Genomic DNA, 23,562 nt, shown 5'->3' on the forward strand with positions numbered 1-23,562 from the left:
ATTAATATGTTTTTCTCTAAGTGCCTAATTATTAGTTCTCCAAGTGTGCCCCTTCTCTGAATTTAATCCCTTCCCAGCTACGCCCATCGACTTGGCTCCGCGGTCCCGTGGGCGAGCAGGTCCGCAGAGACCTCTCAAATTCGCGCTCGCTTCCAGGCTGCGAGCGGGAAGGAAATCTCGGCCGCCCAACAGTTTGGGTCCCAATCTTGCGTTTCATTTCCAGCCCCGTGCACACCGGTTCTGAGACAAAATTGTGGGAACAGGCACGCACTCGGGGGGTTCCAGCCGACTACGGTGCGACGGGCAGGCATCGGGAACCGTCTCGGGCACCGGGCTCGGTGGGGACCCCCGGACCCCAACGAGGACGGCCGTAGGCAAACGTGTGTACAAGTATTGATTAGGAGGCTCGGGGATTAGGGTCGCTGATTAGTGGAAGGCAAACCACTCGATAGACATCTACGCAACTACCCGAACCCTACGGGGTCGCGAGGGACCCGGGAAAGAAAGCCACGGATCCGGGAGGATCCGGCGCTGGGGAGCTTGGACTCGCGCTGCACGTGCGCTGCCCTGTTCCTTTGCGGAGTGGAAAAACGTTTCCTAAAGCAGAATTTAGTCATTAAAAAAGAGGATGCATGCTTTTATTACTCCCCCACCCCCAGTTCATTTCTGGGATAACGGGCTGAGCCCTGGTCATTTCTGAGCTGGGATCGTGGTGCAGCCGTCAAGGTTACAACTTGGGCGCAAACTTCTGCGCGCGAGCTCGGTGCGGGCCTCGGGGCTGCAAGCCGAGGCCTGGGCGGCAGCTCCGGGAACAGTCCACGCGGGGAGGAGAGAGGCCCGGTGGCCCTCGGCGGGCGCCTGTCGGGTGGCCCCGGCCTCGGGAGGCTGGGCGAACATCCGACTTTTTTCTGGCAAGAGACCTGGGCGTTCTCGCCTGCGGAGTGCAGGCCCTGGGAGCCCGGCCGGTTCGCCCGCGGGTCGGGCTCTAAGGTGCGTGCCCGGGGCGCTGCCCGGAGAGCAGCGGGCGGAGGCCGCGGCCCGGGGAGGAGCGGTGCGCGCCGCCCCCAGGAGCGCACTCACGCGCGCGCACCCCTGCACACACACCTGGAGCTGGTCCCGGGGGTGGGGGGTGGGGTGGGGAGGAGAGTCAAAGCGAGTTTCTTAAAATAGAGCCCGGCAGAAGCGCGCTGGGCATCAAGAGGAGAACCGCGGGGCAAGGCGCGCAGGTCAGCGCCCGGGTGGCTCGGGCGGGGGTGGGCGCTGCAGCCCCTGGGCCAGCCCGCGCTCCGCACCTGGCCCTGCAGGAAGTGCGCGCTGATTGACAGCTGCGTTGTCCCAAAAAGGCTCGCCAAAGATGCTGATCCGCGGGTGGGTGTAGACGCGCAGCAGGCGCGCCCGTGCCCGCTCCCCTCCGCCGCCGAGCCCCGGAGGAGCGGGGCTGAGCCCGCGCCAGCCCGCCGCGGTCCGGGTCCCCGCGCTCCCGCCGCGCTCACCATGCACTGCCACGCCGAGCTGAGGCTGAGCTCGCCCGGCCAGCTCAAAGCAGCCAGGCGGCGCTACAAGACTTTCATGATCGACGAGATCCTGTCCAAGGAGACCTGCGACTACTTTGAGAAACTTTCCCTCTACTCCGTGTGCCCGTCGCTGGTCGTGCGACCCAAGCCCTTGCATTCCTGTACGGGTAAGACGCCCTCTGCGGGGTAACTGGGGTGCCGGGTGTCGTCGCCTCTGCTTTCCGACCCCAGGGCTCGAGGAAGAGGCCCAGGGATGTCGGTTTGCTTGCCTTTCTCCTGTGCCGCAGCCAGGAAACTAGACCTTCCCGCGGTGGGTAAGGCAGGCCCCTGCGACCTGGCGGGGAAGGGCCAGGCCAGGGGTCGATCGATCCGAGAATTGACAGGCGTGTAAAGACCGCGCGGCCCTGGAGAGCGCAGCTCCAGAGGCCAGGCCGTCCAGCTCCAAGGGGAGAGGCGGCCTCCTGCCCGGCAGCGCTGTGGTTTCCAGCCAGAAAGTTCAAACACTTGACCCGATTGAGCGCCTAGGTCATTGCATCTGAAAGTGGGTTGTGGGCTTCCACCGGAGCCGGGTGGCCCCGCTTCTGACCTCGAGCTAGCCTGGCCAGCCTCCTTCCGTCTCCGCTGGGAATTTTATGCTAACGCGAAGTCGGTGTCCTGAGTTTCAGGACAAAATCCTGAATTCACTGAGCTTGACTTAAAACGACCTCGGTCTGCGGAGGTAGTTGTGGGGTATTCTGCATTTGTGTCTCAAGGCGAGGGGATCAACCCACTTTTGTTTAAGGACACTGGAATCCATCATAATAACAATAAAAACATCCTTCGAATCTGGGTTTATTCTCTCTGCCAGAGCTAAGACCAGCAGGGCACAGAACTTTAGATATATTGAAAAAGTTGTGGCTCCGTGTAGAAAATAAATAAAAAGGCATTATAAAAACTTTGAGTGCATTAAGCAGCTCTGGTTTCAAAAAGCCTTGGCATTATTAGGATCTAAACTATGGAAACGTGGGTGTAGCCAAAAAAAGTCAAAGCATTTTTTTTTTTAATCAGAGAAGTTATTGACTGTGCTTTCCATTAAAGGTAAACATTTGGTACTTCCAACCCAAAAGTTTGAGGTTATGTTTGTTGTGTGGCTGGCATGAAATAAATTAATGAAGTTATACTTACATTTAAAAAGTGAAGTGACGGGCCAGCAGTGCTTTTGAAGATTTTTTTTTTTTAAACATTCAGGCTAAAATCTGCTCTAAAATCCTCTGGTACACAATGCTTGGAATCATGTATATCTATATCTATATCTATCTATATATTTTATTCCATTGATAGTCCCTATAGGACAATCAGCAAATATATAATAAATACATACAGTGAAGTTCCTTTAAAATCAAGTTGTTTCTACATGTACTTGGTTATAAAATGAATATTATAGTCAGTTACACTTTAAAGTACAATTCCTCTGCAAGGTAGGCCTACTATCCTGTGACAAGCTTTGCAATACTAAATTTTACAAACTAAGAAATATCTGAAACAAGAAACAAATAAGGAATTTTAAAAACAAGATGGATATCCTTGACATCGATATTTTTACATTTGTGTGTCTGCTATGTGCTGAGTCTTAGACAAATACTATGCATATATGTTAGCTACAGAAGTCGGTTAAATCTTGTTTTGAGAACACCATTTGCTGCAATAACTCAAATCACTTGGAGGAAAAAGAGGATTCATTTCAATCACAAATCTCAATGCATCCTTCTAAATCTTTGCCTACTCGAGAGGTTCCTGGGACAAAACCCAGCTTCTACAAAGCACCCAGGTATTGCCTAGGGCCCTCACAATTTTCAGTGACTCTGCATTAACTTGAAGGCAGCTTTTCCTGGCTTATAAGAGCCACAGAATTGGATCATAGAGAAAACATGCCAGAAAAAGTGTAATAAATAGGCTCACAAAATAGTCATTCAGTTCATCGAAGCTGAGTAAGCGCTGTGATTTATTGAACCTGTGTGGGAAATAAAACGGAGCAAAATACAATGATTCATAGGTGGTTTTGTGAGTGTTAAAGAGGAACTGACATCCATCACAGGCCGAAGTTTTTGTTCAGTCTTGCGCTGCTAGAAGTTCATTGATTGTGGCAGAAGGTGGTTGTTGGTGAAAGTTTCTCGCCCTGTCTTTCCAGGGGCTTTCTTCCTTTAGATTGTTTCTTTGAAAACGTGTCGTGATTTTGTTCTAGTTGAGACTTAAAATAAAGAAACTAGGATTTGCTAGTGGAATTAAACTCATAAAAAGTGGCCACAGTAGCCCCTACTTTCAGATCCTAAGCCTCCAGTGGGTTTACGATTACAGTGACAGCCTTACATGTATTCAGTTATGGGAATCCCATTAGTGAATTCTCAATGGTTTTACAATTTCCATACTTTCAAAGCATTTTTGTTGTTTGGAACAGTTAAATTCAGGGTTAAAAAAAATCTTACATTGGAGGAATGTAATCTTTTTTTTAATGAATTAAAAGTAGTGACAGTAAGTTGCTGACAACCATAGCGAAACTACATTTCTTTTTTCGTTTTTGCTGGGTAGAGGTAAACGTTCAGCACTTGGGGCAGAACTGATGCAGAAAACATTCAAATCAAGTGAAAAGCATAGATTGGAAATAGAGTTTTTGAATTTTGCCATTCTTCTGTTTGCTGACTTCAGGTCAGCAAAGAACCACCACAGAAGTCAACATTGTCAGGTTAAAAAATACGAAAACTGAGATTCAGAATGTCTTCAAAATTAAAAGAGTTGCCAGTGTGCACAATAAGTATGTACAGTCGAGATGCAAAGAAAGCCACAGCATTTAGAAAACCTCCACATAATTAAGAAGTTCATGTTGTTTAGATTTAGTAATCCAAATGTCAGCTTATGATATATATGGAATCTCCTCAGGCAGAAGGGCATGTATTCAAGTAAATAGGGAAATGGAAATATTTTTCATTAGGCAGATAATCACCTGACAGTAAGTTATTATTAGACACTAACCTTGATGGAATCTTCAGAAAATTAAAAGGCACTTATTACCCATGCATTAATTTTAGTCTGGGCACTGTCTTTAAATTCTTTGTTTCCTAATCGATCTTCTGAATTGCCTTCATAGAAAGGAATCCTTCCTTTTTAAGGCAAACTAAAGAAAAGTTTATCATTAAATTAAAAAAAAACTAGGCCTTAAGAAAGTCTCCACTTGAAAAAAAATTGTTATTCAAACCATTGGTGAGGTATGAAATATGTTTAGAATTCATTTAGTATATGATATGTTGGTCTTACTTTTAGATCTGAATAATCGTCCTTCCGAATGGACAGATATTGCCACTTGGAAATCAGCGATTATTTCTCATAAACATTAGTGTGGTGACAGTGACTGAAAGGGCCCCAAATGCGGTGCACTTTGTGATAACATAAATACTAGTCAACTTTAGGGGCCATTGTCCTTGTTGTTTCCTCGTTATGATGAATGTTCCTTGGTGGAAACCTGTCTTGATTGAAGCTGCCTTCTCAGGATGAAGGAAATCGTAGAAATCGGCACCTTCAATTCTGAAGCTTCTGCTTTTAAGTTTCATCTTTAGAAACAGTCATCGTCTCTAAATTAGAGGAGCGTTTGGGGAAAAACGGGTAAACTTACTTCACAAAAACAAGGATGTTATAATTTACCTTAAGGGTTTGCATCGGAGAATACTAATACACAGACCTATGGTGCTCATTGCTTATAATCTATTTTAGTTATTTATTACTTTATTCTATTCTGGGATAATTACCCAGAATTATCCTATATTTGCACATGTACTTCTGGGGAGAGGTTAGTGTAGATATTTGGACTTTTTACAACCTGTGACTTAATCATCCCATTAAAGTCTGTAATCTAACTCCTTTTCCCTTCCCCGGGAGAATGGTTCTGCTGAATCTCTGTGACTGTGATCATCCTATGAGCTGACCGTGGGTTTAGAACTGGAAGAGGTTGTAGAGGCCAAAAACCCCACGTAGAAGATCCTCTTTTCACAAAGTGCCACGGACACCTCAGTGCTTCAGCATAGTTTCAGTCCATTTTTTAAACTGTTGTCCGGGTGCTCAGAAATCCGGAAGACTTTTCCATCTTGGTTACACACCCGGGATAAACTCTTGCAGTCACACCCAGGGGGACAGTCAACTAGCCAATTAAAAGGGGGCACTTGGAGAAGAGTGATTATCTTAGGAGGTGACATTGAGAACATTTTATCCTTTGGTGGGTCCAAGAGAAACAAGTTCTTTGGGGTGGTGTCCTTGGGCGCATTTTTTTCACAATGATTGTGTGTCATCGCAGTGAAAAATTAAATGAGACGAAGATATGCATAATGACTTCCTTGGGAGCTAGAGAGCTGGCTACTGCTTCATGAAGTCCATACCAGTGATCCCCCAAATCACAACTCTGGCTCTGGTCTCTTAGTTGGGAACTTGAGAGTTGGGTACTGGAATGTTAATGGAGAAACTAAACCAGGGTCTGAGAAAAATGATCATTATCAACGCACATTTGTTTTTCTGCCAGAGGCAAATAGGCTTTTATTAGCAATTACTCATAACTGCTTCTCTGTTTCTCATTCTAAAGGTAAATAAAAGGAGGGATATACAGGAGCACAGGATCCGGGACTCGTGCAGGGTCAGACTTTATGTAAAGCTGAGCTGTTATCTCACGACCTCTTAAGTTTTATAATTCCTTTGTTAAATTAAGATGGGCCGAAGAACTCCTTGGGAGTCAGTCTTAACTCTAACAAATAGTTTGAGAACAGTGTCTTTGCTGGTTCTGATTTTTCTAATAAGAAATGGGGGACATGATTTGAAATTTTGTTCACAGGTTGAAACTTTCCCAAATATCCACTGTCTTCAGTATAAACTGGACTATAATTCAGTAATTAAATTCAACACGTATTTGTATTTGGTTGGGGATGGCCTCGTCAGAGAGTCCATTGTTTTTAAGCTTATTCTCAATCTGGCCGTTGGGATGTTTTAAAAACCCCTCTGAACCTTTAGAAAACCACCGCCAGAGTGGTTTTTTCCTCCGTTGTTGTTTTCCAGGGTGTATGATGGTCAGTTTTGAATTGGGAATAGAGAACATTCTGACAACCTAATACTTTTGCTCTCCAAGCAGCGTTTTCTCTTTGAACTTCACTTAAAGAGTGTTATCAGCAGCAGAGTTGTCAAATTAGCCTCATTAAATATAACTCAGCTGAAACTGTATATATATAAACTCTTTTATGAGGCTGATTTCTTACAGACTTGCCGGTGATACTTCTGGATGGAGGGCTGAGCTTGTGGTACAAGTGTGGACAGTATAGAGTTGTTAGTTTTAGCACACTCTGGCAATCGAAGTGAAGAGATTGTTAAATTTAACATATCCCAGGCATCTATAAGAGAAGCAGTAAGGATTGCATAAGTCTGTGTAAATTATAAGGAGAGATTAAAAGAAATAAAAAGGGCATGGGGAAAAAGAAAGAGTGGGCTTCTTTGAAATTCTTAAGGCCACTTAGGTTCAGCCTTGCAAGCATACTGTCTCGAGTGGCTGTCCAGGCAAAGTCACAGAGGTGACTTCTGGAACCTTCTGTCTGTCCATGGATAATAATGGCTTAAGCCCCTTAAAGGGAGATGCCCAGAGCCTTGACAATACCCAGCGTTTAGCATTTACTGTGGAGGACCGAATGGATGTTAAACCCAAGGCAATTTAAGGTGTAGCAGGAGGAGGAACAGATGAAAAGCCATGTAGGTTAGATGGTTGTAGGCTCCCTCAGGTGTATTAGGCTTGTACCCTCTCGGGGCATTTCACATCCTACCCTGACACAAGTGCCACTTGCCCTGCCCCAGAGTGAAGCCTGTGGGTTTCTTGGGTGAGCCCATTGACCATGACTCTGAACTGTAACATGGCTAAAGGGCTGCAAGTTTGGGTGAGATGTATAGATTTCAGCATTCTTTGCAATCTCTTTTGGGGAATACTGTTTGACGCTCCAGTCTTACGGAGCTGATGTTGCTCGTGTGGCTGCCTTCTACCCATAAGCTTGCTGAAGCTCACAGGTGCTCACACAGCCATCACGAACCACCCTGCTGCAGGGGCTTGCTTCTCTCAGAAACAGCAGGACAAGGATAAAAGAGAAGGACCGAGGGAATTTGCACAGACGATTCCACGCAAAGAGAAGCCCACGAAGCTGGCCTCACCTGTTCCTCTCTCTCTTTTAGAATTTGAAATGGTGGTTTCTCCCTTTACAATACAGACAGCAGAATTAAGGATCAACATTAGGATTTATTAATAATGGGGTTGAGTTCAGGGCCTTGTACACACTCAGTGGCATTAACAAAATAAATACTCTCCAGGAAGAGAGGTAGTGTTTATTTGATTTTTTTTTAAACAGAAAACCTTTGTAAACCTTCAGGATTTAATTTATTTTTATTGGAGTTTAATAACAGCTAGAAAAAAAGTCTTGTTAAAATAAATGCTCTAAATAAAAACACAGTTAATTTTCCATTACAGTGTCTAATTACTCATCATCACCAGGGTGATTTTTATATGGCAATTTAACTTCTTGAAAGTGGAAACTTGGCACACACGTGAGGAAGAAAGCCGTGCACCTAGATGGATTCGCAAGATGGTCTAATTATATTTGGACTGGAATTGGGTCTTGCATAGTGTTGCTCTCAAGAGGAGGGGAAGAGAGCCTCTGTCCGCAGTCACTAAGGAATGTCTCTGGTTTCTATAGTATCAATTGAAATAGAACAGGGAGGAAGATAACTCTGAACTTTAGGTGCTATACAAGAACATCCAAAAAGGCCTCTTCAGTCTCCAGTGGGAGCTCATGTCAGGACCACTTGATAGGCCTAAGGCACAGCTCTCTATGCTTTCTGACTCCACTGGCCTCTGTCACAAACACCAGTGCAGCCTTCCTCCAAGGAAAGGTCAGGCTGTGATGGGAAAGAGGCCAATCTGGAAGGCTCTCAACAGCAAACTAAATGCGTTCGTTACTAGTCCACGCAGACACTTAGGGGATTCTTTTTCATTGCATCGCTGCAGCTCATCCACATAGTCTCATCAATGAGAGAATGATAAGTATCTTCATAATGTGCGTCGAACAGAATTTGGCTTGCCTTCTTGGTGATGTCAAAGTACTTTGATTGTTTGAACCACCAGCCAGGTGTGGTGGTGCACGCTTGCAATCCCAGCATTTGGGAGGCTGAGACCAGAGGATCGCGGTTCGCGGACAGCCTCAGCTACTAAGTGAGGCTTTCTGCAACTCGGTGAGACCCTGTTTCAAAATAAAGAATGAAAAATAGGGCCGGGAGTGGTGGTGCACGCTTGTAATCCCAGCATTTGGGAGGCTGAGACCGGAGGATCGCGGTTCATGAACAGCTTCAGCTACTTAGTGAGGCCCTCTGCAACTCAGTGAGACCCTGTTTGAAAATAAAGAATAAAAAATTGGGCAGGGGGTATAGCTCGGAGGTCAAATGCTTCTGGGTTCCATTCCCAGACCCGCAAAAAAAAAGAACCCTTGTGTCTTTGATAAATGATATGATTATCGTCTTGCTTTTCTCGTTTAGGGATCACTGGTTATATGTGGGAAATGGGGTGGTCTTGGGCCTTGTGCAGTCTTATGAAAGCCTGGCTGATTTCCATTCCAGGAAATACTTGGGAACGGCAGGTCCCTGTTAGTCAATCTCCCCTGCCCACCTCCCTCATACAGAGAGTTCTATTCTATCCGTGACTTAACCCTTTCTAGGACACGGTCATTTCATTTCACAGACAAGGTCACAGTCACTTGTGGATTGAGGAAGCATACCTTCATGTTTAGTTTAAGCATGGTATTGAGTTATCAACTTTTCTTAATAATGTCTAAAATCATAATATACAGACTTTGAATGTATCTTGCTTTTATAATTATTTACTGACATGGTGATATTCAACCCTTGGCTTTTGACCAGTGTTCCATTGGTATTGACAATTTAATTTACAAAAATTGTCTAGGAATGGTTGTGATCAAATACCAACTCATGGAAATTTATAAACAGTAGAGTACTGATAGTCTACCTTCTTATCCTGGGGAAATATCAGGTGGGAAGGCTGCTGAGACTCCTCTTCATGAGTTCTGTAGTATTTATCCAAAGGGAGCTCAGATGTGGGAGAAAGGCCAGAGATACCCCAGACCTTCTTATTCATACGCATAGCAGTACTAGTAACAGTATTTTTATTAGCATGTAATTATACAGGATACTGGGTTTCCTTGTGCACGTTCATACATGGGGGGGGTAGCATATTTGCTCATTTCAATCCTCCTGTTACCCACCCTTACTCGCCCCTGTCCTTTCCCCATGACGCCCTTCCTCTCACTAGACTTTGTTTTGATTGCCCAACGTTAATAGGCACTGAACTAAGTGCTTTTTTTTTTAAATCAACTTCAGCACACTCCTAACACTTTGTTAGATATGATTTCCACTTTGTTAAGGGGCAACCTGAGAAGTTAAGGAAGTTTAATGAAGGCACAGAACACATAGAGATCTCTTACAAGGCAGTGAGCAGAAAGGCAAGTAGAAAGATGGGCAAAGGCTATGATCCCAAAAGGGAGGTCTAGATGGCCAATATAACAGTGAAAGTGTGCTCAGCCTAGCAGTGGTCAGGAAAACCTGGATGAAAATGGGAAACCATTTCATGCCCACCATGGGTGGAAATGAAAGAATCTGATGGTCTCCACTGATGACCAGGATGTAGAATAACAGACATTCAAACACTGGTGGTGGGGTAGTATGTGGTGCTACTACTTTAGAGAGCAGTTCGGCAATCCCTGGTCAAGCTGCAGGTGCCCAGTTCCTATAGCCTGCAGGGCCACGCTGTAAATCTGCACATGTGCAGACCCTACAACCTGGCAGTGCTAAGCTGTGGAGCTGCACTCGAGCAGACCCTACAACTCTGCAATTACAGGCTGTGCCTGTGCCTTGTGAAATCATTGCAGGCGTGCCAAAGGACACATGGATAGCACACCCATTTCTGTGTTGTTTAGGCTAGGGGGGGAAAATCCAATTGCCCTTTCAGATGAAAAAGAGTGTTATATTCATGCAGGCAACTTCTATGCAGTGATTAAAATAAATGAACCAGAGCTGGGTGTGGTGGTGCAAGTTTGTAATCCCAGTACTTGGGAGGCTGAGGCATGAGGATAGCAGGTCTGAAGCCAGCCTCTGCAATTTAATGAGGGTATCTGCAACTTAGTGGGAACCTGTTTCAAAAATAAAATAAAATAAAATAAAATAAAATAAAATAAAATAAAATGGGGCTGGGGAGTGGTGGTGCACTCAGAATACCCCTGAGTTTAAAAAAATGAACCAGATCTACTTGTGTCAATACAGGTACATTTTAGAGACACAAATGCTCGGTTGAAACGCTATAGATTGATACAGTCTGATACCATTTATATAGTGGTTGGAAACATGCAAATTAATCCTGCATATAGTTAGGCTGGCAGGGGCATGCGATTTGGGAATGTTATGCATGGGTTTTTATTTTCCTTCATAATTATTTGGTGAGAAAAAGAAAAGCTTCGTGGAAAATATGGCCAAGTATGATGTGACAAAACTTTGGTCATGGGTGCGCAGATGTTCATGATATTATTCTTTTTGTTCTTTTCTGCATAGTCAAGACTTTTCATAACATAAACACTGAAAAGTGATAGGAGGAGAGACCACACAGATCTGTGGAACTCTGAGCTTCTGGAACTTCTGATGGTTTTCTTAGTAGCCTTTCTATCCTGAAACAGAAGCTTTTTAATACAAGGCATGTTTTACATGGTCTCATAGACCTCTCTGTGAACACTTTCTTGTTAGTTAAATGGACAGCTCACATAAACCCACCACTGTGGCTTCTGGACTTGGCCTTGGGGTCTTCCTAACCTTTGCTGGCTGGTTGGGGGTATTTGTCAATAAGAAAACTTCTGTTTCCCTAGTAATGCTTTGGCATTCGAGTAACCATCTCTTGAGAAGCCCACTTGTCTTTGAATGAAGAATCAGTAAGTCCTTGCCAAATACACATTAATAATCATGCAAAAGAGAGTTGCTAGGTTAGGATTTTTTTCTTTCTTAATAATGTTTAAAATCATAATACACAGCGGGCGTGGTGGCACATGCTTGTAATCCCCGCGCTTGGGAGGCAGAGACAGGAGGATCGCGCTGGTTCAGAGCCAGCCTCGCTGGCTTAAGAGACCCTCTTTCCAAATTTAAAAAATATATAAAATAGGTCTGGGAGTGTAGCCCAGCGGTAGAAGGGCTTCTAGGAACCCCAGTACCACAAAAAATAATAAACACAAAAATCATAATATATAGCCTTTGAATGTATCTTGCTTTTATAATTATTTACTGACATGGTGATATTCAACCCTTGGCTTTTGACCAGTGGTCCATTGGCATTGACAATTTAATTTACAAAAATTGTAATCAAATACCAAAGAATCTAATTTTAACATGTAGCTTCTTTTTTTAATTTCCAGTCTACTATATTTTGAATGATATTTTTGTGGTATGAGGGATTGAGCCCAGGGGCATTCTACCTCTGAGCTACAGCCCCAGGCCTATTTTTATTCTTTATTGAAGTTGCAGAGGGACTCACAAGTTGCTGAGGCTGCCCTAGAACCTGAGGTCCTTCTGTCTCAGCCTCCCAAATACTGGTACTACAGGTATGTAATATCATGCCTGGCTAAATGATAATTTCTTAACAACTTCCATGTTTAATTTTCTCTTTTTTATGTGAAATTAAAAAAAAGGTGATAAAATTATACATAATAGTGGGTTTTATATTGGCACATGACATCATTTGGTCAGTTGAATTCCCCTGTGTCTCTCCTTTCTTTTCTCTTCCCTTCTCCTGATAAAAATGTAGCATCCATCTCCTCCCTCTCCTCCTTCTTTTACTGGAAATTGAACCCAGGGGGCATTCTACCTTCTAGCTATACACTCCACCATTTTTATTTTTATTTTGAAACAGGGTCTCACTAAGTTGCTGAGGCTGGCCTGCAACCCGTGATCCTCCATTGTCAGCCTTTCAAACAATGGGATTATAAGCATGCGCCCCTGCGAAATGTATGTAGCTTCTTCACAGGGGAGAATAATGTTGATAATTGTGTGCCACCATGCGTAGCTCTCTTTATATGTTGTTATCATGATCTGATTTTAAAACTTTGTTCAGTATGTGGTGTCGGAGATTGTTGGAAGGGATGAGCTGTTACCATGGTGATCCCACAAAGAGATCTGTTACCAGTGTTAAGTGGTCATCTTGCTGTTTGAAGGAGCTAATCTGGACCACATTACTCCATAACGACAACTGTAGTGGCAGATGCTTTATTCAACCTATCTTAACAGGCCCAGACATTTTTATTTTCTATGCAAAATAGTCTGGATTTAGAGATGGTGCTTTAAGACATCGTGGCAAAGATGTGGCCCTTTGGGAACTCCATCTTTCTGTGTTCCTCCAGAGGGAAAGTCTTCAGTGTGGAGGAAAGAGTCGGCACAGTGGAGTTTGCCAGAGTATCCCTCTTCCCTAGACTACTCCTGTGTACCCAAATAGATGCATAAACAAAGACACCAATACATCAACACACCCCAGGGTCCGCATCCACCCAGACCTGTAGCCTGTTTAGCTATGGCCAGAGGGAATAACTGACCACAACTAGAGGATTGTGGCCAAATTGGGCCTGACTGAAAGGATGGTGGTCCTGTCAGAATTGTTGCCAGTGGATAGACTTAGGCAGTTATGGGAGAAAGTCCTTCTGCGTTCTGTCCTGCCCAGACAGTTGCCCACACGGCTGATTTCAATTCAGTGAGCTCAAACTTCTGCTTATGGCTACTTGGTCAACTTTTTGGATCTTGCCAATGAAACTTTATTCCTTATAAAATGAACTAGCCAGGCTGTGGGCTGTGAGTGCAAGTAACTTTGTCAGGAAGATATAGTAGTCCCCCTTTATCCACTATTTTACTTTTTATGGTTTTGGTTGCCCAAGGTCAGCCGAGGTCTGAAAATATTAAATACAACATCTCAGAAATAAAACAATCCATAAGTTTTAAATTGTACACCGTTCTGAGTCATGTGATGGAATCTTGTGCTGTCCTGCTGTATCCAGCCTGGGGTGCCAATTATTCTTCTGTGCAGCGTTTCCATGCTGTATATACTACCCACCTAACATTGCCCTGGTTGAATGATCCAGGATCATCCCAAGCAGAGGACAGGCAATAGTAGCTCAGTGCTGTATCCCAATATCTAGGTATCCCCTCATTTCATGTAGGCATCCTGTCATTTCCTGTCATCACGAAGAGAAGAGGGTGAATATGATACATTTTCAGCAGAAATGGAGAGAGAACCCATATCCACATAACTGTCATTACAATGTGTTTTATAATTGGTCTTATTATTATTGTTGTTAATCACTTTGTGCCTAATTTGTAAATTAAACTTTTTGCCTAATTTGTAAAATAAACTTATTTATATATTTGCAGCACTGGGAATTGAACCCAGGGCCTTGTACATGCTGGGCAAACTCTATCACTGAGCTGCAACCCCCCCCCCCCCAGTTCATAAACTCAGCTTTATGATGTGTATGTAAAAATGTATCTATGTATGTGAAGAAACAGAGTTTGTATGGGGGGTGTGGTACTTTACAGTTAGAGGTATCTATCCATTGAGGGTCTTGGAACGCATTCATTCCCCTTGGATGATGGCAACTACTGTGATCCAAAGAGCTGTAGTGCCACCAAGTAATTGTAAAACACAAAACAAAACAACAAACAAAAATATACACAGAGGGCTTCCTCTTGTAAACTATGAGAGTATGAAAGTAAAAAAAAAAACCTGCGGGTCCATTTTGGAATCTTTGGAGCTACTTGGGGAAAGATGAATAAAGACGAAGGGAAAATATATATAGTAAAATATATAATATTATATTAATATTAGTGGCACTGGGGATGTAACCCAGGGGCTTTCTACTTCTGGACTATACTCCCAACCTATTTTATTTTTAATTTGGAAACAGGGTCTCACTGCATTGCTGAGAACTTCACTAAGTTGCTGAGGCTGACTTCAAACCTGCAATCCTCCTGTATGGGGATTACAAGCATCCACCACCACACCCAGTGAATTAGGATATTTAGAGTAAATTTTAAGCAAGTTTTACTGAGGGAGAGAGAGAGGAACAAATTTTAATACAGTTCCAACTTCAGTTCCTTGTTTTTAAAGACTAAAAACTTTTTTTGCCAAACCATTTGGTATATAACCCTAGAGGAGATTTTTTGGGGAGGGTGTTGTTAATTTTTTTTTAATCTCTGGATCTCATAGCAATTCATTAATGTACTTAGCATGCTAGACAGCTGTGTCTATTGGAAGCATGTTTTCAGGTAGCGGTTTGGAGGAAAGCATAAAGGAGCACCCTATCAGGCCTAGCTTTTGTTTTTCTACTGGGAGATTTAGCCTTCTGTGGTTAGAACAACTAGCTGCCTGAACAGAATGTGCTTCGCTCTTGAGGACACTGCAAACTAGAAATAATAATACTAATAAATGCCTGGCACTGCATTGTGGTTCGTGGACAGCCTCAGCTACTTAGTGAGGCCCTTTGCAACTCAGTGAGACCCTGTTTCAAAATAAAAAATAAAAAATAGGGCTGTCCTGGGGGTGTAGCTCGGAGGGAGAATGCTTCTGGGTTCTAGTCCCATTACTGCAAAAATAATAAAATAAAATAAAATAAAATAAAATAAAGGAGACCCTACGCAGAATAGTTCTTATTACCACTCACTGCTATTCAGATAAGGGAATAGAAACTCAGGGAGGCTGTGAAATGGCAACAAGGCCAGGAGGAAGTGGCAGCACTGAGCCTGGAGCTCGTGTCTCTTTCAATTTGAAGTTCCATAGTGGGTGTGGTTATATTTAAGTATGTAAATAGGACTCAAATCCATCTACTTATTTATTTATTTTGGTCCTGAGGTTGAACCCAGGGGCATCGTGCCTCTGAGCTACATCTCCAGCTCCATTTTATTTTTTAATTTTGAAACAGGTTCTCACTAAGTTGCTGAGGGCCTCACTAAGGTACTGAGGCTGGTTTTGAATCTATAATCCTCCTGAATCAGCCTCTGAAGTGTCATGATGATAGGCATCATGGGCCCCAGCTAAATCTGTCTTTTTCTATAGGCCCCATAATACACAGTATGTGTGATATATAATTATAGATAACATGTGTTGGTATGTGTAGAGCAAGGCCCAAGCAGCATGCCAGCTCCATGGAAATTTTGTTTGCACCTGTTGACTTCCTTCTAGTATTTATAATCATTTAATGTATGCCAGGCATCTTTCCTTTCCTATGATGGTCTGGGTTTCTGAAAGACTCCAGAAAATTTTCGAAGGCAGGGTTGTTTCTGGAGGAAGCGAGGTAGTTGGTATTCGGGAGGTGGTGGCGGTGTGGCTTCACTCATTGCCTCTGGACGCCAGTGCCCTTGTCTGTGTGACATGCGCTAAGGGTGCTGTTGGTCACGGCGCTCCCATATGCTGAGTCATTTAATAAGGCTTTTTGGGGGTGTCTGGATGGAATTCCCAGTCCTTCATCCCATCATTATTATGAATTGGAGAGAAAATGCTTCCCAATTGAAAGCCAAACAAATGCCCTGGGGAGGTCTGACATGGGCTATTTTTCGTGGGAAACTTATTATTAAGGTCAGCAAAGAAAGGACATCACCATTTGTTTGGCAATACTTAAAGATAAGAATAAAAATGACTTCTTTTACATTACATCTGGCCAGGCTGGGATGGAAATCTTCAATTTTTTCAGTTATAGTTGATATACAATTATACATGTTCATGGGATACAGTATGATAATTCAGTACATTATATACTATGTAATGATCAAATCATGTAAATAGTGTTCCTCCTCCTCCTCCTCCTCCTCCTTTTTTTCTTTGTTCTAGGGATAGAACCCAGAGGGCAGTCTACCTCCGAGGTACACCCTCATCCCTATTTTTTATTTTTTATTTTGAAACAGAGTCCCACTGAGTTGCAGAGGGCCTCACGAGTTCCTAAGGCTGACGCAAATCTGCAATCCTCCTGTCTCAGTATCCCAAACACTGGGATTACAAGCATGAGGCTGGCCTTGAACCTGTGATCTTCCTATCTCAGCCTCCCATGTACTGGGATTACAGGTATTTGCCACCACATGGGGCTCATTTCTCCAGGCTTTAAGGCTTCAAACTCCTCTTTTCTAGTTCCTTATAAAATATCTAGTAGGTTGTTTTAAACTGTAATCACCTGCTATAGAACCCTGGAACTTATTTCTTGATCTAAACATTTATTTTTTTTATTTTATTTTATTTTTGGTGATACTGGGGTTCCTGGAAACCCTTCTATCTCCGGGCTACACTCCCAGACACATTTTATATTATTTTCATTTGGAAACAGGGTCTCTTAAGCCAGCACGGCTGGCTTCGAACCTGCGCGATCCTCCTGTCTCTGCCTCCCAAGCGTGGGGATTACAAGCGTGCGCCACCACTCCCGGCTGATCTGATCATGTTTTGATACCTGTTAATCTGGCTCCCTCTACCTCTTACCCTTCTTAGCCCCTTAGAGGTCAACCATTTAGTTTCTACACAGAAGTGAGAACCTGTGGTATTTGTTTTTCTGTGTCTGGCTTATTCCATCTACCATAACACCCTCCAGTTATATCCATTTTGCTGCCAATGACAGGGTTTCTGTCTTTCTTTTTAATGGTGAGAATCTCTATTTCTAAAAAAGCTTTCTCTGTGAGGATAATGAAAAGTCAAGTTTGGGGACTCCTGGAGAATAGACAACAGCTTATTGATGATACTGATGTATCGTGCAACCTGTGACTCCAGCACACGAACAATTCTGGCACAGGGGTTTTGAGTACAAAACTACAATAAATGCAGTTCTGCATTTCATTGTCTGTGTGACCTTAGGCAACTCAGTTCACCTCTTTGACACTCGGTTTCCTCATCTAGAGAAGGAAGATAATAATGAGTATGTAACAGGGCTAGCTGTGTAGGTTCAGTGAGATAAAGTGTCTAAAGCTCTTAGCATAGTTCCTGGCAACAGAGTGCTCAGTAATTGATAGCTTCTATTAAAATAATTATCTTTGAATAATAACATCATCTGAGTTGACTGAAGCACAACCCTTTAGGGAGAGATTACTACTTTTGGTGAATTAAGTGCAAGCAAAATTAACTATCTTTAAGAAAACCACCGTCCGCTGGGGCATTCTTCTGGGTTACATCATTGCCTGGCTGCCTTTCCTAGCAGCCTGGGTGGTCTGCGAGGTGGTGGAGAGCAGGCCTTCCTGAGTAGCTGTGCCTCCTCCCTCCCACCTTTCTGTTTTATAATGTGGACTTCAAATTTTGTAAATTCAGAAGTGCGTGGGAATAGGTAAACACCCTGCATCACAGAACGTGCTTTGTTGCTTTATTAGTTTTTGTTTTACAAGAGTCGCTCAGGATTAATTGCCCTCAGGAAATGTAGCATCATGCTTCTGGAGGTAGAGGTAGAATGCCCTGGGTTCATCCTACCCCTGAGCTATACTCCATTGTGGGGTATGGAGAGAACAACGATCTTAGAGAAGAAGTAGAACTTCTCAACAAATTCGATTTCTTTCCTTGTTTGAATAGTACAGTTAGGGAAAGTGTCATTGTCGTTGTTTTCTTATTTATTTATTTATTTATTTATTTATTTGAAGAGGTTTCATCCAGGGGAATTCTACCTTTGAGCTACACTCCCAGCCTTTTTTATTTTTTATTTTGAAACAAGGTCTCACTAAATTGCCGAAGCTGGCTTTGAACCTACGACCCTCCTGTCTCAGCCTCCCAAGTGCTGGAGATTACAAGCGTTTGCCACCATGCCCAGGGGCCCACGGAGTGTCTCCTTTTAGAGGAGATCATGAGTATTTGCATTCTTTTATTTCAGAGTACTGAAAGAGAAATAACTTTCCTTTCTAATTAGTGTGGTTAAAAGTAGCAGTGTGGGCTGGACATGGTGGCACAGGGAATTAGTTTGTAAACCCAGAGCTTGGGAGTCTGAGACGGGAGGCTAGCACAGGTTCAAAGCCAGCCTTAGCTACTTAGTGAGGCTCTCAGCAAATTAGTGAGATCCTGTTTCCAAATAAAATATAAAATAGGTCTGGGAGTATAGCCTGGAGGTAGAAAAGCCCCTGGGTTTCACCCCCAGTACCACCAAAAAAAAAAAAAAAAAAAAGTAGCAGTGTGGGGTTAAATTGCTTTCTTGCTCCATTGCTGGGTCTGTGATCAGAGGATCAGAGTGTGTTCAGTGAAGCCCTATTTAATAGTTGAATTGCTGGCTGGGCTCAGTGGTCAAGGCAGATGACCAGCGTGTAGAAGGGCTGTGTGAATCCGGGTCCAAGGCCATGTTCCTGGAATCCTGTGTTTCATTTGGTCGTTGGTATCCTCTGAAGTCTAGTTTCTGCTGATGAGATACTTTAACTGGTGAATCTCTTCTATAGGGTGAAGAAGTTTCTCTTTTACCTTCCATATTGTAAAGGAAGCCCCAGTGAATGGGGCAGTGCGTCTGTCTACTTGTGCCAGCAGCCATTCCTAGACCTCATCCAGGGTCAGTGTTGGGGGCCAGGTAGAAGGGAGCAGGTGGGCTAGGATGCAGGTGTACCATCATGGGTACTCTACAGTGCTTTGTTTGGTTTTTCCTTTGGCACTGGGGATTAACCCAGTGGCGTCCTACCTCTGAGCTACATGTACCTCAGCCCTTTTTATTTTGAAATAGGGTCTCTCTAAGCTGAGACTGGCGTCCAATTTGTGATCCTCGTGTCTCTGCCTCCCAACTACTGAGATTGCAGGTAGGCCCGCTTTGATAGAATGGTTTTTATCTGCGAAGTGTAAGACTGATTTAGTCCGTTACAGTGCTAGACCCACAGAGTCTGAATTTTCTAACTTGCTGAAATTGGACTCAGTTGATGATCTGGATCTTTGAGTCTACTGAGACTATTCTGTTAAACCTGTGGATTCAGAAAAACAAAGTGCATGTGTTTATGTTTGTAAAGGAGGGGGACCAGGAATGGGTGGGGGCTGACAAGTGAGGAACCAGGAGTCAGGGATATGGAGACAAGTGAATCTCCTGAAGTGTGGATCTCAGAAGAGTGCTCAGCAATTGTTATCCTAAGGAGAAAAACAAATTTAAAGCTGAGAATGGGGTGTTGCGTTTGGAAATGGCCCTGTGTGTACGTGCTGTTTTCAAAGGCGTTCCTCATGACTGGCAGCAGCTGGTGACCTCTGATTGGGCAATGGCCAGCCCAGCCGCACATGTAGCCTAATTATCATATATATTAATGATGCATTAAAGGGTATCATCATCTTGGATCAACAAAGATCATTATGATTGTGTTAGACTATAGGCATGGTATCTATGCTGCGCCATGCAGGAAATCATGTACGCTTGATGTAGAGAGGGAGTGTAAGTTCCAAGTGGAAAGCCTATCAAAAAATCCTCTCTTCTTGGCCTTGGTTGTAGAGCACCTGCGTAGCACAAAGCCCTGGGTTTGATCCCCAGCGTCACGAACAGAACAACAAAATCTCTCTTCTTGGCCTTGACCAATTCTGTGATGTTTCAATAGATGATTAAGTATATTAATTTACTATTTTGAAATGATAAAAGCAAGCTAAGTGTAGTGGTACATTACTGTAATGCCAGTACTTGGGAGGTTGAGACAGGAGGATCACAGGTTTAAGGCCAGCCTCAGCAATTTAGTGGGACTTTCATCAACTTAGCAAGAAATGCTGTTTTGAAATAAGAAAGAAGAGCTGAGGGGTATAGCCCAGAGGTAAATTTCTCCTGGGTTTGGTCCCTAGTACCAAAAAAAAAAAAAAAAAGAAAGAAAAAAGAAAAAAAAAGGAAGAAAGGAAGGAAAGAGAAATATATTTATTTATTTATTAATTATTATTATTATTATTATTATTATTATTATTATTATTATTATTTTGGTGGTACTGGGGTTCCTGGAAGCCCTTCTATCTCCGGGCTACACTCCCAGACCTATTTTTACATTTTTTTTAAAATTTGGAAACAGGGTCTCCTAAGCCAGCGCGCGCGGCTAGCTTCGAACCTGCGCGATCCTCCTGTCTCTGCCTCCCAAGCGCGGGGATTACAAGCGTGCGCCACCACGCCCGGCGAGAAATATAAAGATCATGCAGAGACTTCGTGGGAGGGAAGCTGAGCAGTCTTCAGGAACTAGTTACATTAGTGTGCTTTGTAGACAACTGGACCAAGGGGTTGGCTAAATCTGGCCCACCATCTCTTTTTTCTACTGCTACAAGCTAAGCATGTTTTTCACATTTGTAAATAGTTGCAAAGAGATCAAAAGGATATTTCATAACCTGTGAAAATTATTTGAAACTCAAATACTGGTGTCCATACATTCGACTCTTGTGACACGGCCATGCACGCTGGTTTACCTATTGTCTGTAGCAGCTTTCATGCCACAGCTGATTGTGACAGAGAAAGTGTGGCTCATGAAACCTAAAATATTTACTCTCCGGCCCTTGGTGGGACAAAGCTGCTGACCCTTGAACTATACTACTGGAAGCAAGGGTCCTGAGCTGTGAAATATCACAACAAGTGATGTCATTCCAGACCATAAAAATATCTCCTTTGATCCATCAGGACCGGGTCTCCGCTGTCATCCTGTGGTGTGTGAAGGCCTGAAAGTGGGAGTTCAGTGGGGAATTTTGCGTGAACTCTCTTAAACTGAAATAGGCTGTTGGCTGTAAGGATACATTTCCAAACCTTTCTAAAAATAACATGATTTCTGCACTGAAAGGGGAGTCAAAACTATTTACCATGAGGTGGTTGGGATTCAGCTACAATAAAGTAGTTAGAATTCAGTCAAGTGGCATTGGGGCTTTCTTTTGCTGTTCCAACCCATTCTTTTTCCCAGGAGAAATCTGAGAATGACAACCCAGGAGAGGCTGGGGGTATTAACATTACTGATGTTTTTCAGTTTGAGACTTGGTGACAGCTTATATGCTTCTTAATTGACTTCAACTTGTTGCCCATCCCTAGAAATAATAGTAATACAAATAGGAGTTATGCAACCACATTACCACGGCCCTACCCGAAAAGAATTTGCAGAGCTGGATGAAGGACTTAATTGCGGACAGCCATTCCACTGTGGAAATGCGCGTCTCTCTGCGCCTGTGGATTTTCAGTTTACCCAGGGTCAGAGACCTTTGGGGAAGGATGAAGCACGATTCTCCAGGTGCCTCGGTTGTTTTCCTATTTACATCCAGGGACTAGGTTGGGAATTGAGTGTCCAAGGCAGCCTGTGAAGCCCATTGGAGAGTGAGGAGAGGGGGATGTGACATTTAATCTGATTGGCTACAACTTTCCTCGCATTGTTGTGTTTACCCAGCCCATAGGCAGAGAACCCTTAAGATTTAGCCCTTACCACTAAAATATAATTAAAAAGAGGAGCGTGCAACTGGGAGGTCAGTTAATTTTAGACAAAAAAAGTACTGATGGTAGTTGGGAAAATTCTGTTTCAAAGAGAAGAATGCATGGCACATGGTACACCAGATTTTCTTGCTCTAAATCTAAGAGGAAGTTCGTAAAATAATAATAATAACAAACACATCTCACAGCAGACACTTGTAAGAATTATACGAGTGTTTAATTGTATGCAAGTATATAATTCTTACTCTGCCCGGTACTGTGCTGAATGCCTTGTGTGATTGAATTGACTTGATTCCTGCCATAGTCGTGGAGGACACATGACAGAGAATATACAGTGGGGGACATCTCCTTGGGAGAAGTAAGGAAGAAGAGGGGGAACTAACTTTCTGGGTTGTATAGAGATGACTATATTCGGGATAATCTCCAGTTTCTGCCTGGCTAATATAGAAAAAGAAAAAAAGAAAACCTAAAACATGGGTGAATCCAAACCTTGTCACACTTTGGGAACCCCGTTGCCTAATTTGCATCTCCTAAAATGTATAGTACAGAGTAGATCCTCAGTAATATTTAAAAAAGAATTATAATTTTCTTTAGTTATTACTGATCTTATTTTTTTTTATCATTTCTGGGCTATGTAAAACTATCCCTAGAATGATTAGGACATTTTGTTTTTTTTTCTGGAGCTGTACAGTTCTCATATGGCTAAAGTCCCAGGGAATAGATTGAGGCTCAAATTTGCAAAGTGAGTTAATGATGGAGACAGAGTTCAACATCTTTTTATTAAGCTTCACTGCCTCAGCTACTGTTCCAGAATGAATATGATTAAGTAAATTTCATCTTATTGTTAATAGGTTTAAAAGGTAATACTGCAGTTGTGTGTAAATCCCAGTACTTGGGAGGCCGAGACAGGAGAATTGCAGGTTCAAGACCAGCCTCAGCAACTTAGGGAGACTCTCAGCAACCTAGCAAGACCCTGTTTCCAAACAATAAATCAAAAGGGCCGGGGGTGTAGCTTGGAGGTAGAATGCCCCTGGGTTCAATGCCCTGCACCCCCCACACACAAATACTGGGATAGGGAGGGAAATACACCAAGTGATCTGTGCAGATACGAATGCATATCTCACTAGGAATCTCACTAAGGTGTATAATTACAAAGCCCCAATAAAAGTATATAAAAAAATTAAATATTGAGGCTCAGTGATAAAGTACATGCTTGGCCCACACAACTGCTTTGGTTTTAATAATCCACAGTGCCAAAATAAAAAAAAAAACGAGTAGGCAAAAATATCGATGAAATACAGGTTGAAAGGATATAAAGAGTGACAATAAAATGAACACATAAAGCCGGGCGTGGTGGCGCACGCTTGGAATCCCCACGCTTGGGAAGCGGAGACAGCCTCTCTGGCTTAAGAGACCCTGTTTCTAAATAAAAAAGTATAAAATAGTTCTGGGAGTGGGGCCCGGAAGTAGAAGGGCTTCCGGGAACCCCAGTTCCACCAAAAAAAAAAAAAAAAAAAAAAAGGAACACATATGTACCTACCATCTAGTTTAGGAAAAAGAACATTTCTTTGGAGGTTGCCTGA

At 43.2% G+C, this 23,562-nt stretch overlaps 1 protein-coding gene across 1 annotated transcript in view; it reads left to right on the forward strand.

Moving 5' to 3' along the window:
- Positions 1-1,494: 1,494 nt before the first annotated feature.
- Positions 1,495-23,562, forward strand: part of BARX2 (BARX homeobox 2) — a gene marked incomplete at both ends in the record, with an annotated part of 89,227 nt that continues 67,159 nt past the window's right edge. Inside the window, one exon of the mRNA XM_080710379.1 lies at positions 1,495-1,681. Coding sequence (XP_080566505.1) covers positions 1,495-1,681 — 187 coding nt within the window. The remainder of the gene's footprint in view (positions 1,682-23,562) is intronic.

This window comes from Muscardinus avellanarius (assembly GCF_963383645.1).
Source record: "Muscardinus avellanarius genome assembly, chromosome: 1".
Taxonomy (NCBI): Eukaryota; Metazoa; Chordata; class Mammalia; order Rodentia; family Gliridae; genus Muscardinus; species Muscardinus avellanarius.